Genomic DNA, 17,276 nt, shown 5'->3' with positions numbered 1-17,276 from the left:
GGCATACACATCTCACGTGGTCTGTACATACTAGCTGTGTGGTGAAAAAAGCATAACAGCTCCTCTTTCACCTCAGAAGGTTGAAGAAGTTTGGCATGAGTCCCCAAATCCTAGAGGACTTTCTGTAGAGGCACAATTGAGAGCATCCTTACTAGCTGTATCACTGCCTGGTATGGGAACTGTACAGACAGTCCAGCGCATCTGTAGATGTGAACTTCCCACTATTTAGGATATTTGCAAAGTTAGGTGTGCAAAAAGGGCCTGAAGGATCATTGGGGACCCGAGTCACCCAACCACAAACTGTTCCAGCTGCTGCCATCCGGGAAATGGTACCACAGCGTTAAAGCCAGGACGAACAGGCTCTGGGACAGCTTCTTCCACCAGGCCATCAAACTGATTAACTCACGCTGATACTACTGCATTTCTATGCTATATTGCTTGTCCTGTTGTAGATACTATTTATTACAAATTACTATAAATTGCACATTCAGACAGAGATGTAACGTAAAGATTTTTAGCCCTCCTGTATGTGAAGCATGTAAGAAATAAAGTCAATTCAATTCAATTCAATAAATTCAAAGTCATGCTGATTATTCCCAATCAAGCTATGCTTCTCCACATGCTCATAAATATCCTCTAAGAATCCCCTCCAATAGTTTGCTCCACACTGATATAAACTCACTGGTCGATAATTTCCAGATTTACCACTACTACATTTCTTAACAAAGGAATAACATTTTCTACTCTTGAGTCATCTGGTACTACTCCTGTGGCAAGACAGCAGCTAATATTTGGTTTAGTCAAGCAGGGCCATGCAATTGAAAACTTGAATATTTCTAATCATTTATTGTTGACATTATTTTCCAATACAACCACATAAACAAGAATAGGGACTAAAAGAATGGGTATGTTCTTACATTAGTAATGGAAAAGGTCCTCCAATTGATGTATGTCCAAAGTAACTTTTTGGTCCTATCTTGCATAAATGTGTCATCTGAAAAAGAGTTGATAATAATAGCATAAATATGTTATTTGTATCTGCCAGAGCAAATGGATAGGTTCCTATTTTGGTTTTACAGTAGAGTTGTATAATGGCTTTTCAACTTACCTCACTGATGAGTATTATCACAGCTCCAATGACAGTTACAAGTTCACCCAGAAGTCTCAAGTAATCTTCCTTTGTTTGATAGGATTCCTAAAATGTTTACTTCTTTAATAAATGATTTTGGTTATGAAAATATTTTCCAATATAATATACAAATATAAAAGAACATGAATTAGAACCTGTGTAACAAATTCTGCGGCAATGGATAAGCACTGTAAGAACATTGTGGCAATGTCCATTTAAAATTAGGTGTATAAGATCATGAGGGGCATTGATCGTGTGGATAGTCAGAGGCTTCTTCCCAGGGCTGAAATAGCTTGCATGAGAGGGCACAGTTTTAAGGTGCTTGGAAGTAGGTACAGAGGAGATGTCAGGGGTAAGTTTTTTTAAGCAGAGAGTGGTGAGTGTCTGGAATGGGGCTGCCGGCGACGGTGGTGGAGGTGGATACGATAGGGTCTTTTAAGAGACTCCTGGACAGGTACATGGAGCTCAGAAAAATAGAGGGCTATGGGTAACCCTAGGTAATTTCTAAGGTAAGGACATGTTCAGCACAGTTTTGTGGGCCGAAGGGCCTGTATTATGCTGCAGGTTTTCTATGTTTCGAAAATGCTAACCCCTCCATACCAAATACAAATAATTGCTAACTACACATTATTGATGAATTGACAAGAATATTTAGGCAATTTTAGTTACAGTTTTGACCTGTTCACATAGACATGTTTGCATGCAAGATGCTTTTTATCTCTCTTTGTTTCATATGCATCCAATCAAGAGATCCTCCTAGTATGTTTAATGTTTTCAGTCTCTTAAAATTGTTTCCTGCAATTTCAATTATTCCCATTTTCATATTATCAGTAAGAAAAGTTTCAGTCTCTTTACCACATGAACCATACAGTACCTGCACTGTTTTGTTTATATAAAAAAAATGGAAAAGATTTAAGAAGTTTAACCAGTTGAAAAGAACTGCTGCTCAAATTGTGGACAAGGTGAATTGCAGGCTGTTAATGTCTAGTACCAGTAGCATGCATTGGTTGTTGAACTCAAAAATTAACTTGATTGTGAAACCCAATTAGGTCATTTAATTGGACAAATGGAGACAACTAAAATAATCATAATATTAGATATATCTCCAGTCAATAGAACATAAAATTAGTTGATAAGCCTGTTCATCACATCATTCTTAGTAAGATTACCTCTCACATAGACACTTATATTTTCACAATCATATTTTCACCTTTTCCTTATTGAAGAAAATCAACTGGTTTGACTTTAGAGCTGATCTATTTTCAGGTATGAGCAGCAATCATTTATTAAATTTGAAATGCTTTAGCACCATGATTGAGACCATTTTAAGAAGCAAGTACACATATCACCATTGTAATAAGTGAATATTTCTTATGATTAACACTCCCTGTCCCCATTCTGTTCTTTCATCTAGCTCTTTTTATTACAACTCTATGTGTAATCAAGTATGCCTGGATTTAAATCATTTGAGCTGTAATCCTCTTGGTCCTTTCATGCAAATTATATTAACAGTTAACCAGACATAAAGTTATCCATTTCACACAGGATGCTTCATTCTTATTTTCAACTACATGTGTAGGTCAATAATAGATGTTTCAATAACACAACACCTGCAAAAATTTGTTATATGATATTCAATATTTCCCCTGTACTGCACAGAAAAAGTATTTACCAATTCACACAGTTTTAAAATACTTTTACCACTAACACTTGATTTTGGAAAAATTATACTTACTGATAAAGTCTTCTGTACTTTAACAACATATTCACCAAACTGGCCAGGTGGAACTGGTTTCAATGGTCGGTATAGACTTGAGATAGTGAATACTGTGATATAAAGACTATAAGAAACCATCCACATGAGGAAATACTTGTATGCAAACGAAATCCATTTCTGCTGTACTAATTCTTTTACTGGTTTAGCATCAATGAATTTATGAACCTACAAAACAAAAGATACCTGATCATTTCTAAAGAAATTTAAATATCAAAATCTCAGAGGTTTCAAGTGCTTATAATGGCACACAAAGAAAAGATTTACATGTAATAAAAACAACTCAGGATAAAACTTGCATCTCTGCTACTTACTGATGGTTAAATCTGGTTTGCACACAAATTAAAAGTATATTCCATGGCTGGTAGCACAGTTTTGTAGAAAAATAGAAGTTCGATCCATTAATTTTATTGTCATTTGTTCCTAATGAAAAAAATTGATGCCCTATTTTCACGTCATTGTAGCAGTTGAGTTGTTCAAACAAGTAACTAGAAATTCTGATAATGCACAAGACTAAGATGATGAATACTCTTGATATTCTTGGTACTTCATTAAACTAAAACTGCAGACAATACAGACGTTACTGGAATTGTGAGTACTTAAGACAATTGTCAAAAGACACAGATGGATAAGTGGCAGATTGAGTTTAATTCAGGTGAGTGTGGGGTGTTGCACTTTGGAAGTCAAACATAAGGGGAATGGGCTCAACACATGGCAAGGCCCTTAACAGCACTGATGTAAAGAAAGATCTTGGGGTCCAAGTCCATAGTTCTCTGAAAGTGATAACTCAAGTCGTTAAGGTGGTAAAGAAAAAGAAAATACTTGCCTTAATCAGCTGTGGCATTGTAAGTAAGAATCAAGAAATAATATTGCAACTATATAAAACTATGGTTAAGCTGCATTTGAAGCACTATGTTCATATCTGGTAGCCCCATTATAGAAAGTATGTGGAGGATTTGGAGAGAGTGCAGAGGAATTTCACAGGAACCTACATGGATTAGAGAGCATTAGCTATAAAGGAGAGGTTGAAATGGATCATTTTCTCTGGAACATGAGTGGCTGAAAGGGGATCTGACAGAAGTTTAAAAACTTATGAGACATATACATAAGGTAGAGAATCCGAGTCACTTTCCTAGGGTAGAAATATCAAATACTAGAAGACGGAGAGGAATTGTTATAGTTTACAGGAGTTGTGTAGGGTTTTTAACATACAGTGATAAGTGCCTGAAATGTGCTGTCAGGGGTAGTGGTGGAAGCAGACATGATGGGCCACTTAAGAATCATTTAGACACATGAGAGAAAGGTAGGGTATAGATCCTGTGCAGGCAGGTGGGATGGCATCATGGTTGAAGAAGACATTGTGGGCCAAAGGGTCTGTTCCTTGTTCTGTTCTATGTACTATATTTAACATTTAAGTGATTATTCTTGGTGTATAAAAGCAATTAAGCAATGCTAACATGTGCAGAATATGAGTCATATTTCACAGCTGGTATTACAAGTGTCCAGACTAACTTTCTCAGAGTAGTTATTGCAAATTAAATGGTTGATAATCACCACCTAACTGTGTTAAATGCTCCTCAGCCAACTTTCCGGACGTTAAGTTTCCAATGCTGAGAACCAACCCAAAAACTTCTGAAAAATTTTACATTATGTTTTCTGAAACCATCTTAAAATTCTATTCTTTGGATTAGAAGCAAAAATATTTTAAAAAACTGAGGAATGCTAAATTGGTTAAACTGCTGATATAGGGAACCAATACCATTAAGGACTATATAGTACACATTAAGATTGTAACTGCTTGTTAAGAGAATATTACACATTGCCAGGGGATAATTTTCTATGCAATTAGATATTTTAGCAATGACATGGCCCAATAGTTACCTCACTACTCCTGCTGTTTGTAATAATGTCCAGAACTGATTTTTGATCTCCCCATGTATCAATGTTGGTGAGGTCATAAGTACAATAAGAAATTGTTCCCATGGTCCAGTACATCTTCTTCTGTTTTTGAACTAAATAGTTGAACATCTACGAAATATAGTTCAATTAATGCATTAAAACACATAATCATTAAAGAGAGATTTGATTTAAACATCCTCTAACAAATGTGCCTTAGAAATGTTCAAAACTATTAATCATGCTTACGAGTAGTGACTGAATATGAATGCATATTACATTCACCGTTAAAGAGTTGTAAGTGAGAAGTAAATACAATAGTAACAATAAAATTGCAGGCAGTTATTCTGAATGTTATTGGGAGATGGCACCAAATAGCGCAGTAATAGGCAGGTTAGACACTGAAAAGGCCACCTTTCATTTTTACAGTAGAGTCAGGTTAATTTTTAATTGGCAGATACTGAATATCATAGAACATAAACATATAAGAGAATGATTTTATTCACAAACAATGATGGTATATCAATGCAAATATTTACCTCTAAATGCCCCTCAGCTACTGCAAGCTTCAATGGCGTGTAACCATCATTGTTCGTTATCTCCTCAAGATTTGGCTGTTGTTTCTCAGTCATAAGAGATGTAATGAGATCATACATTGAATAAGTCTGGCTTTTCTCCTCTTGTAGAACCAATATATGAAGTACTGTATTGCCTGTTCAAAAGAATTTCAGACCTAATCAAACGGAAACAACATGCTTGAACAACAAACATTGATTATTGTTTTTTTTCCTTACATTTCCTTGCATCTTTTGACAATAATTTCAAATCTGTGAAAGTTGGTTCTTGAAGCCCCTCCTTCTAGCTTCACGAATGGAACTAATCTCTGTCTAACCTATCAGTACCCGAAAGATGGTGTACACCACCATCAAATGATGGTGTACATCATCATCAAACTCTCAACTAGAGAGAGCCGAATCACAAGTCCAAGGAAGGAAAATTCTGCAGAATCCAAAATTTGAAAATGAATAACATTAAATACTGTAAATAAACAGAGAATATTTCACCTCAGTCACTAGGTCTACATCGTTTATCCTTATGCTAAAGTGTATTAATTTGTATTACATTTTGTCACATGCCTGTCAATACCTGCCTACATCTTTTGAAATCCATTCTCCTCATCATTTACCACATTTCCAAGCCTTATATCAACAACACATTTAAAATTTTAAGTTATCCCATTCATGTTTCCTGGAGCATCCACTGTCTGCTGTCACCCAGTCTGGTCCTGTTTCTAATGTTATTCTGCATTCTATCCATAACATTACTCTTATCCATGCTACCAATAAACTTTTTAGTCCATGGGCTTCAAGTTTGCCTACCATTTATTTATGGTATCCTATAAATACCTTCAAGCATTCAGATGTCAATCTACTGCATTACCTTTATCAAACTGACGGGGAGAATACAGATAAATAGAGAGCACATTGTATATGCAAATTGATGAAATGGCTTTTAGGATAGACGGGGTGGTAATTCACAATTCACTTTTTATCTATTTAATACTTTCTCTTGAAGAGTGTAAAACAAATCTCAGTTGCATTCACTACAGAATCCTCAATGCATGGTTAGAAGCTAAAATAAAGCGCCTTCTTGGGAGTATTTGGAATGGTATTGTGTACAAACATTGGGGTGCACAGTAAACATCAGAAGGAACACACCAATACACAAGCCACCCGCTTGATGGGACAAGTGAGGGGGACTCACTTGTCCTGTCAAGCATCTTTTGTCACATCTGGAGAAAGAGTCTGTGCTTCCCACACTAGCTTCATCATCAATCTCTGAACCCACAGAACTGGAAGTAAATTATCCTAGAACCCAAGGAAATGCCAAAGAAGAAATACAGTCCTCTGCTTTAGAAGAGTGCAGTGTAGAGATGTTCCTTCTTTCAGTAAACCCGTTTCACTTCTACAAATGTCATATTCAGATTCAGGTTTATTATCACCAGCATGTAATATGAAAATTGTTAACTTAGCAGTAGCATACAATGCAGTACATAATATAGAAAAATTAATAATAACAATAATAATAATTAAATCTTAATCAGTATACTTTATACAGTATACATATATTGAATAGATTAAAAATCGTGCAAAAAAACAGAAATATTATATATTTTTTAATGTGAGGTAATGCCCAAGGGTTCAATGTCCATTTAGGAATCAGATGGCAGAGGGGAAGAAGCTGTTCCTGAATCGCTGAGTGTGTGCCTTCAGGCTTCTGTACTTCCTACCTGATGGTAACAGTGAGAAAAGAAACCAAAAGAAGCTGCAGAAGGTTGTAAATCTAGTCAGCTCCATCTTGGGTACCAGCTTACAAAGTACCCAGGAAATCTTCAAGGAGCGGTGTCTCAGAAAGGCAGCGTCCATTATTAAGGACCTCCAGCACCCAGGACATGCCCTTTACTCACTGTTACCATCAGGTAGGAGGTACAGAAGCCTGAAAGCACACACTCAGCAATTCAGGAACAGTTTCTTCCCCTCTGCCATTCGATTCCTAAATGGACATTGAATCTTTTGACACTACCTCACTTTTCTAATATATACAGTATTTCTGTTTTTGCATGTTTTTTTTAAATCTATTTGATATATGTATACTGTAATTGCTTTACTTGTTTATTTATTATTTTTTTTTCTCTGCTAGATTATGTATTGCATTGAACTGCTGCTGCTAAGTTAACAAATTTCATGTCACATGCCAGTGATAATAAACCTGATTCTGATTCTGAGAAGCTGGATTCTGATTCTGGGTGCTGAAGGTCCATAATAATGGACACTGCCATTCTGAGACACCACTCCTTGAAGATTTCCTGGGTACTTTGTAGGCTAGTATCCAAGATGAAACTGACTAAATTTACAACCCTCTGCAGCTTCTTTCGGCCCTGTGCAGTAGCCCCTCCATACCAGACAGTGATGCAGCCTGTCAGAATGCTCTCCACAGTACAACTATATTTAGCTAAAGTGCTGAAACACTGTAAATGTACAGGTATGTATGCCAATGCTTCCTCCTTCAGAAGGCTTTTCTTGTACATTATAAGCAGACAATTTTCTACCAAAGGATATGTGAGCAAATGTTAGAACTAAGATGCCCAGCATCCATTATGTTTTGTATTGGATAACAAAGATGGCCAAAATTAAGGATTATTCAATAAGGTTATAAAATGCATACACTCACTATAAATTCTAACCTCTTCTGAAAGATTGTGCTGTTGAACTGGGCGCAAAATAATATTGCTCTAAAAAGTGACAGAAACAGGATGCAATAAAATGCTCCATCTCCAACCATCAACAAAGTTTCCTGACAGATTTTGGCTAATTTCACTGAAACTAAATCAGAGTCTAATAATCATACAGGTCAACTTGTAAGAGTTAATCCGAGATTCCACATGGAAATAAATCTCATGCTTTCAGCATTCAGTAGTTTCTAAACCCAGCAGTGTTGTAAATTCCACTTTTATGTAATTGCTTTACTTTCTTCAGTGAATATTGAATATACCAGCACATGTGCCACTGCACCTATAATCCAGCTCGTTTCAGGTATAATGTGACTGCTGTGGTAGATGTCAATCCCATTTCTGGATTTGCACATTCAAAATTTTCGGGAAAGTAAGGAAATCTGCACTGTTTTAAAGCATTTCTATCTGGACATTCAAATGAGTGTTCAATGAATACAAAAATGAATGAATTTTTAAAAATAAAATTGACCATTTTAATTCTATTACACAGAAGTTATAAAGCTACCACAGTTGATCTTTTTACCAAAAAGCAAAAAATTGTAAAAATTTGATAATCCACTATCTATTCGGAAATCCCAATGATTCAACATTTGGATCTCCAGGTGATGTTTGCCACACTCCCCTTTCATTCACTGAGGCCCCAGTTCCTATGCTTTCTTTAAACTCATCTGGTTTTGATTTTCCCTTGAATTTTATCTGGTTCTGTTTTCCACACTCTCTTTAAACTCACTGAAAAATATATTATTCTACTGTGTAGTATTTGAAGAAAATGATGCATTAATAAATAACATCCAATCGTTGTGAAAATCTGCCAGTCTGGCATCAAAGTTATGGACACACCAGGTTAACTAAATTTTGCTGCAACTCTTTTAAAGCAAGTTAAACAGCTTAAGTCTTTTCTTAACTTCAGTCATAATTCACATCTGGATCCAGATACTTGGAGAGGAAAGATTCTGTCAATGATAATTGCACATCAATTTGAGAAGAATTACTTTGTGGTAGATGAACAATGGAGTATTTACCTAAGGAATCCTGTGCATCCAATGGAGCATTGTGCTGCATAAGAGTTCTAACAATCTCCTCGTTACCAATGCATGCAGCAAATGACAACACAAATTCACCTGTCAGTAGCAAAAATATGGTGTCAACTCTTACTATCAATTTTAAAAATAGGCAACAAAATCAATTCTGGTGTTGAGCCATTTTAATCTAGTAATATCAGATACAAAATTGCTATACTTTACCCAAGATGTACAATTTCAATCAACATTTCTGTACTATGAGCGAGACATTTAATACAGATAAGTCGCATATGGCAATTGGATAAACAGTTATGAATATCACAGAAAAGTATTATGTTAATAAATAACATACAACTCTGTTATCTCATATCACTATATTTATTCTGCAATTCACACTTGTCAAGCATCTGTTAATCAGCCATGCTCTGAATTCTATTTTAATGTACCAAAAATAAAACTCACAAAATTGGGGGAGATTTTTAGAGCACTTTAAAACACTTAGGAACTTTTAACCACTTTCCATTCATTTAAATATAATTCTACACATGGTTCAAAGCCAAAACAATGAATTCAAAACTTGATCATTCTCAATTATCAATCTAATTAATAAGCTACACAGTGACTTTATGAAAAAGCAACTGAGATCATTCTCTGACAGATTCACAGGGAAAAGTGAAGATGTAAGAGTAAATAGAGGAAGTCATGGAGTTAACCACCCTGGAATTCTAAGAAGGAAAGGAAGGGGAAGATGCATCTGCTAAAGAATCTTTTGGTGCTGGAATGCACCAATGACCCACGCAAGGTTCAGAACAGATTTAGTAACAATAACTTAATGAGAATATATTGAAACACCCATTTTGTCACAGGTGCAAAGACCCTTCATTTTACAGTGTTCCAGAATAATACCTCAATAATCCATGTCATTTGAATTCTCAGTATAAAATCTAAACCTCACTCACCATAGTAGCATTGACAATCGTCTCCCGGGACAAAGCAGGAACCAGTTGCACGTGAATTGAACAAATCAGCACCTCGATTCAGCAATTCCTTAACCATGTCCAAATCTTGTTTCAAAACAGCAACATGCATAGGTGTTTCCCCTGGATGTTGACAAAATGATATGAGAAGCTCTTAATGCATATAAGCAGATATGAAAGGTCACTGCATGAGTTAAACTTCGTACAGTGTAAAAAACACATTTGATTTTTAAGAACAACAATATCTTCTACTCCATTTTGTGTAGGATTACAAACCAGTTCTTATGATTTGGAAAGGTGGCTCAATCCTATTCAGTGGGCTGGTCAAGAGCTAGTATTGCTAGCTTTGGAAGCTATCGTATCTCAGTCTGAGAGAGCATCACCAAAGCTGGTGTTCAAATAGTATATTTAGAGCTGAGAATTTAATACTCTGGATTCTCACTACCAGACGACAATTTCCTGGTAGTTCCACTTTGTTATTAACCTTTAACCGATTGATAATGTCATTTTACAATTATTGTTCAGCCATTTAAATCTTCACATTCAGGCGGGATTTTTGAGGAGACAAGGATAAATTCCAGAAAGAAATATTATCAAGTCTGGCATTGGTCATAGACTCATGTGTAAACACGCCATCATGAAATCATGTTCACTGGCAGACGATTGCAAAATATGGTTTCTTTTATATCTGATGTTACCTTGGCTGAAGTATTTCCTATTTATAGTAATAATGTAAATATACACTTACAAAATTAGTTAGTCCTTCCTTAACGAACTGTATATTATAACCTTAATAAAGAGTGGACAATTACCTTTGTACATTTCAGATGTCATTGGTTCATTAATCAGTGATGGTATCCGATCCAGAATGAATTTTGCTATTCCGTTACTGCCACTGAACAGTGCTGAATGTAGGATTGTTTCTTCTAAGTCCCCTTTGAAGAATAGTTTTGAACATTAGTTTCAAGGCAAATAGATAGAACATCAAATAAAATTAAAGCCATAGATGCTTATAGACACCTTTAGAAACTCAGGTGGTGACGAGAGGGCGTACAAGAGTGAGATTTGCCAACCAGTGGAATGGTGCCACAGCAATAACCTGGCGCTCAAAGTCAGTAAGACGAAATATATCATTGTGGACGTCAGAAAGGGTAAGACAAAGGAGCACATACCTATCCTCATAGACGGATCAAAAGTGGAGTGAGCAGCTTCAAGTTCCTGGTTGTCCAGATCTCTGAGGATCTAACCTGGTCCCAACATATCAATGTAGTCATAAAGAAGGCAAGACAGTGGCTATACTTTATTAGGAGTTTGAAGAGATTTGGCATATCAACAAATACACTCAGAAACTTCCATAGTTGTACCACGGAGAGCATTCTGACAGGCTGCATCACTGTCTGGTATGGGGAGGGGCTACTGCACAGGACTGAAAGAAGCTGCAGAACATTGTAAATCTAGTTAGTTCCATCTTGGGCACTAGTCTACAAAGTACCCAGGACATCTTTAGGGAGCGGTGTCTCAGAAAGTCAGTGTCCATTATTGAGGACCTCCAGCACCTAGGGCATGCCCTTTTCAACTGTTACCATCAGGTAGGAGATACAGAAGCCTGAAGGCACACACTCAGCAATTCACGAACAGCTTCTTCCCCTCTGCCATCCGATTCCTAAATGGACATTGAAGCTTTGGACACTACCTCACTTTTTTTAATATACAGTACTTCTGTTTTTGCACATTTTATTAAATCTATTCAATATACATAACTGATTTACTTGTTTATTTATTATTATATTGTATTTTATTTATTTTTTTCCTCTCTCCGCTAGATTATGTATTGCATTGAACTGTTGCTGCTAAGTTAACAAATTTCACGTCACATGCCGGTGATAATAAACCTGATTCTGATTCTGACAGTTTCCCTTTTTTTGCAATCTAATCTATTTCATTCATTTGTTAAGTCCAGTCTATATCAAACATGGCAAAAATGTAAACACGAGGAATTCTGCAGATGCTGGAAATTCAAGCAACACACATCAAAGTTGCTGGTGAACGCAGCAGACCAGGCAGCATCTCTAGGATGAGGTACAGTTGACGTTTCGGGCTGAGACCCTTCGTCAGGACTGGGCCAGGCAGGGTCTCGGCCCGAAACATCGACTGTACCTCTTCCTAGAGATGCTGCCTGGCCTGCTGCGTTCACCCGCAACTTTGATGTGGCAAAAATGTACTTAACTTTAAAGGTTCAGCCATTTCTGTCAATGATGTGGGAAAGCTGACTGTGCTTTGACAATTGTCTGCCAAAATGATATGCTGCCAAATCTCCCTCCCTGATGAAAATTTCAGGTTCTTTGTTCCCTTGACATCGACTACAACATATTTTCCAATATTAAAGATTTATTAAGTCTGAAAGGACATATGTTAAGCACACTTGAATTTGTGGAAACCAGTAATTAAATCATAGAAGCATAGAAACGTAGAAAACCTACAGCCCTTCAGCCTACAATGCTGTGCTGAATATGTACTTACTTTAGAAATTACCTAGGGTTACCCATGGCCCTCTATTTTTCTAAGCTCCATGTACCTATCCAGGGGTCTCTTAAAAGACCCTATCGTATCCGCCTCCACCACTGTCGACAACAGCCCATTCTAGGCACTCACTACTCTCTGCATAAAGAACTTAGCCCTGACATCTCTGTACCTACTTCCAAGCACCTTCAAACTGTGCCCTCTCGTTCTAGCCATTTCAGCCCTAGGAAAAAGCCTCTGACTATTCAAACGATCAATGCCTGTCATCATCATATACACCTCTATCAGGTCACATCTCATCCTCTGTTGCTCTAAGGAGAAAAGGCTGAATTCACTCAACCTATTCTCATAAGGTATGCTTCCCAATCCAGACAACATTCTTGTAAATCTCCTCTGCACTCTTTCTATGGTTTTACATCCTTCCTGTAGTGAGGTGACCAGAACTGAGCACCATACGGCAAGTGAGGTCTGACCAAGATCCTATATAGCTGTAACATTACCTCTGGGCTCTTAAATTCAATCCCACAGTTGATGAAGGCCAATGCACTATATGCCTTCTTAACCGAAAATGCAAACTATGGACTCAGACCCCGAGATCCCTCTGATCCTCCACACTACAAAGAGTCTTACAATTAATATTATATTCTGTCATCATATTTGACCTACCAAAATGAACCACCTCACACTTATCTGGGTTGAACTCCATCTGCCTCTTCTCAGCCCAGTTTTGCATCCTATCAATGTCCCGCTGTACCCTCTGACAGCCCTCCACACTATCCACAACACCCCCAACCTTTGTGTCATCAGCAAATTTACTAACCCATCCCTCCACTTCCTCATCCAGGTCATTTATAAAAATCATGAAGAGTAGGGGTTCCAGAGCAGATCCCTGAGGCACACCACTGGTCGCCAACCTCCATGCAGAATATGACCTGTCTACAACCACTCTTTGCCTTCAGTGGGCAAGCTAATTCTGGATCCACAAAGCAATGTCCCCTTGGATCCCATGCCTCCTTACTTTCTCAATAAGCCGTGCATGGGGTACCTTATCAAATGCCTTGCTGAAATCCATATACACTACATCTGCTACTCTACCTCTATCAATGTGTTTAGTCACATCCTAAAAAAATTCAATCAGACTCGTAAGGCATGACCAACCTTTGACAAAGCCATGCTGGCTATTCCTAATCATATCATGCACCTCCAGATGTTCACAAATCCTGCCCCTCAGGATCATCTCCATCAACTTACCAACCACTGAGGTAAGACTCGCTAGTCTACAATTTCCTGGGCTATCTCTACTCCCTTTCTTGTAGAAGGGAACAACATCTGCAACCTGCTAATCCTCTGGAACCTATTGATAATGCAAAGATCATTGCCAGAGGCTCAGCAATCTCCTCCCTCACCTCCCACAGTGGCCTGGGGTACATCTCGTCCAGTCCCGGTGACCTATCCAACTTGATGCTTTCCAAAAGCTCCTGCACATCCTCTTTTTTAACGTCTATATGCTCAAGCTTTTCAGTCTGCTGTAAGTCATCCCTACAATCACCAAGGTCTTTTTCCGTAGTGAATACTGAAGCAAAGTACTCATTAAGTACCTCTGCTATCTCCTCCAGTTCCATACACACTTTTCCACTGTCATACTTGATTAGCCCTATTCTCTCACGTCTTATCCTCTTGCGCTTCACATACTTGTAGAATGCCTTGGGGTTTTCCTTAATCCTGCCCACCAGGGCCTTCTCATAGCCCCTTCTGGCTCTCCTAATTTCATTCTTAAGCTCCATCCTGCTAGCCTTATAATCTTCTAGATCTCTAACATTACCTAGTTTTTCGAACCTTTCGTAAGCTTTTCTTTTCTTCTTAACTAGATTTTCAACATCCTTTGTACACCACGGTTCCCGTACCCTACCATCCTTTCCCTGTCTCATTGGAACGTACCAATGCAGAATGCCATGCAAGTATCCCCTGAACCTTTGCCACATTTCTGCTATACATTTCCCTGAGAACATCTGTTTCCAATTTATGCTTCCAAGTTCCTGCCTGATAGCTTCATATTTCCCCTCCAATGCTATGGTAAAGGAGATAGAATTGTAATCACTATCTCCAAAATGTCTCCCACTGAGAGATCTGACACCTGACCAGTTTCATTTTCCAATACCAGATCAAGTACAGCCTCTCCTCTTGTAGGCTTATCTAGATACTGTGTCAGGAAACCTTCCTGAACACACCTAACAAACTCCACCTCATCTAAACCCCTTGCTCTCGGGAGGTGCCAATCAATATTTGAGAACTTAAAATCTCCCACCACGACAACCCTGTTACTATTACACCTTTCCAGAATCTGTCTCCCTATCTGTTCCTCGATGTCCCTGTTACTATTGGGTGGTCTATAAAAACACCCAGTAGAGTTATTGACCCCTTCCTGTTTCTAACTTCTACCCACAGAGACTCAGTAGACAATCCCTCCATGACTTTCCCCTTTTCTGCAGCCATCATATTATCTCTGATCAGCAGTGCCACACCCTCACCGCTTCTGCCTCCCTCCCTGTCCTTTCTGAAACATCTAAAGCCTGACACTCTAAGTAGCTATTCCTACCCCTGAACTATTCAAGTCTCTGTAATGGCCACAACATCATAGCTCCAAGTACTGATCCACGCTCTAAGCTCATCCACTTTGTTCATAATACTCCTTGCATTAAAATAGACACATCTCAAACCATCGGTCTGAGTGCGTCCCTTCTCTATCACCTGCTTATCCTCCCTCTCGCACTGTCTCCAAGCTTTCTCTATTTGTGAGCCAACCACCTCTTCCTCCGTCTCTTCAGTTCGGTTCCCACCCCCCAGCAATTCTAGCTTAAACTCTGCCCAACAGCCTTAGCAAACCTCCTTGTCAGGATATTGGTGATTCAAGTGCAACCCGTCCTTTTTGTACAGGTCACACCTGCCCCAAAAGAGGTCCCAATGATCCAGAAATCTGAATCCCTGCCCCCTGCCCCAACCCCTCAGCCACGTATTTTATCCTCCACCTCACTCTATTCTTATACTCACTGTTGCGTGACACAGGCAGTAATCCCAAGATTACTACCTTTGAGGTCCTGCTTCTCAATTTCCTTCCTAACTCCCTGTAGTCTGTTTTCAGGACCTCCTCCCTTTTCCTACCTATGTTGTTGGTACCAATATGTACCATGACCTTTGTCTGTTCACCTTCCCACTTCAGAATAGCATGGATGTGATCAGAAACATCCTGGACCCTGGCACCTGGGAAACAAACTACCAACCGTGTTTCTTTCCTGCGCCCACAGATTCACCTGTCTGACCTCCTAACTATAGAGTCCCCTATCACTGCTGCCATCCGCTTCCTTTCCCTACCCTTCTGAGCCAGAGGCGCGGCCACTGTTGCTTCCCCCAGGTAGGTTGTTCACCTCCAACAGTACTCAAGCAGCAGTACTTATTGTCAAGGGGTACAGCCACAGGGGTACTCTCTCGTATCTGATTCTTGCCCTTCCCTCTCCTGTTACCCACTTATCTGTCTCTCAAGGCCTATAGTTCCTCTCTATCAACTCCTCACTTTCCCTGACCAGACGAAGGTCATCGAACTGCATCTCCAGTTCCCTAACCCGGTCCCTAAGGACCTGCAGCTTGACACACCTGGCACAGATGTGGCCATCCGGGAGGCTGGGAGTCTCCCGGACATCCCACATCTGACACCCAGTGCAGGACACCGGCCTCACAGACATACTTCCTGTTTCTACCCTTCACAAGTAACTTACCTCACTTCGATCCATTATCGCTGAAGCCCCGTGAGCCAAAGCCCTCCTACTCTGTCTCCCACTACTCTGTTACCTGTTCTATAAAACTCTCTTCCTTTTAAATCCTTCCTGCCGGTCTAACTCACCGACGTCCACACGCTTGCGTAGTTGTGCCTCAATCAGACCACTGAAGAAAAAACTGTCTCCTTTAAACTCTTCCCGCCGGTCTCACTCACTGACGTCCATGTGCTTGTGCAGTTGTGCCTCAATCATTGCACAGTTATGCCAAATTATTACAATTGCTTTCAAAAACTTATTCTCAAAATGTGGACAGCACTAGCAGGGTTAGTATTCATTACTTCTCTCTTCATACCCTTAAAAAGGTGGAGAGATGCTTCCTTCTTGAACTGTAAAATACTGGTAAATATATATTTTGGTGACCTTTTTCACTCTCTGTGAAAGCAATGTGAATATAAACACCAGGGGAAGATTGTCTGAATTAATTTTTTGGAGCTTGGAGAGTTCATATTAAAGTAAATTTTACTGTCAATGGACTTTCATCATTTCCCCTTAAAATATTGCAACCTTGGAGACTGTCACCTTCACATATTAAAGATGTATCATTGGGACAATGTTTTCAACTTTCTCTTCTTCAGGGTACTAAAGGTAGAATTAGGAAGCAAAGTTGATTACAGCCCACCAGGCCTATTAAATATCTGAAAGAGTCTGTACTTGAAGCAAGTAAATGTAAGGAAGAAAGAGGAGACTGAACCTGCTAAACTTATGAGCTAATGTGATATGATTGACTTTTCTTTTACTTCTTTATCCGATGAAACTAATCTCAATTGAAACTAAGCTAAAGTATCAGAACTGAGGAATTTTGGGGTGCAGAAATAAACAGTTATTCAAGGCCATGT

The 17,276-nt window shown here is 38.7% G+C and overlaps 1 protein-coding gene across 4 annotated transcripts in view; it reads right to left on the bottom strand.

Annotated features, from left to right (window-relative positions):
* The window catches only part of LOC134344786 (transient receptor potential cation channel subfamily V member 6-like), a 37,329-nt gene that overhangs the window by 17,374 nt on the left and 2,679 nt on the right, over positions 1 to 17,276 (bottom strand). For 3 of the 4 annotated variants that reach the window (XM_063044873.1, XM_063044875.1, XM_063044876.1), the window contains 8 exons: positions 10,903 to 11,025; positions 10,073 to 10,213; positions 9,114 to 9,212; positions 5,339 to 5,511; positions 4,785 to 4,931; positions 2,865 to 3,071; positions 1,109 to 1,195; positions 918 to 994 (listed from right to left, as the gene is read on the bottom strand). In XM_063044873.1, coding sequence (XP_062900943.1) covers positions 918 to 994; positions 1,109 to 1,195; positions 2,865 to 3,071; positions 4,785 to 4,931; positions 5,339 to 5,511; positions 9,114 to 9,212; positions 10,073 to 10,213; positions 10,903 to 11,025 — 1,054 coding nt within the window. Of the gene's footprint in view, positions 1 to 917; positions 995 to 1,108; positions 1,196 to 2,864; positions 3,072 to 4,784; positions 4,932 to 5,338; positions 5,512 to 9,113; positions 9,213 to 10,072; positions 10,214 to 10,902; positions 11,026 to 11,262; positions 11,338 to 17,276 lie in introns of all 4 variants that reach the window. The other variant, XM_063044877.1, reaches the window with a different exon arrangement.

The sequence above is a fragment of the Mobula hypostoma genome, chromosome 4 (genome assembly GCF_963921235.1).
Source record: "Mobula hypostoma chromosome 4, sMobHyp1.1, whole genome shotgun sequence".
NCBI classification, from domain to species: Eukaryota; Metazoa; Chordata; class Chondrichthyes; order Myliobatiformes; family Myliobatidae; genus Mobula; species Mobula hypostoma.
Note: the sequence above shows the minus strand (reverse complement) of the source record. Positions and strands in the feature narration are given on the sequence as shown.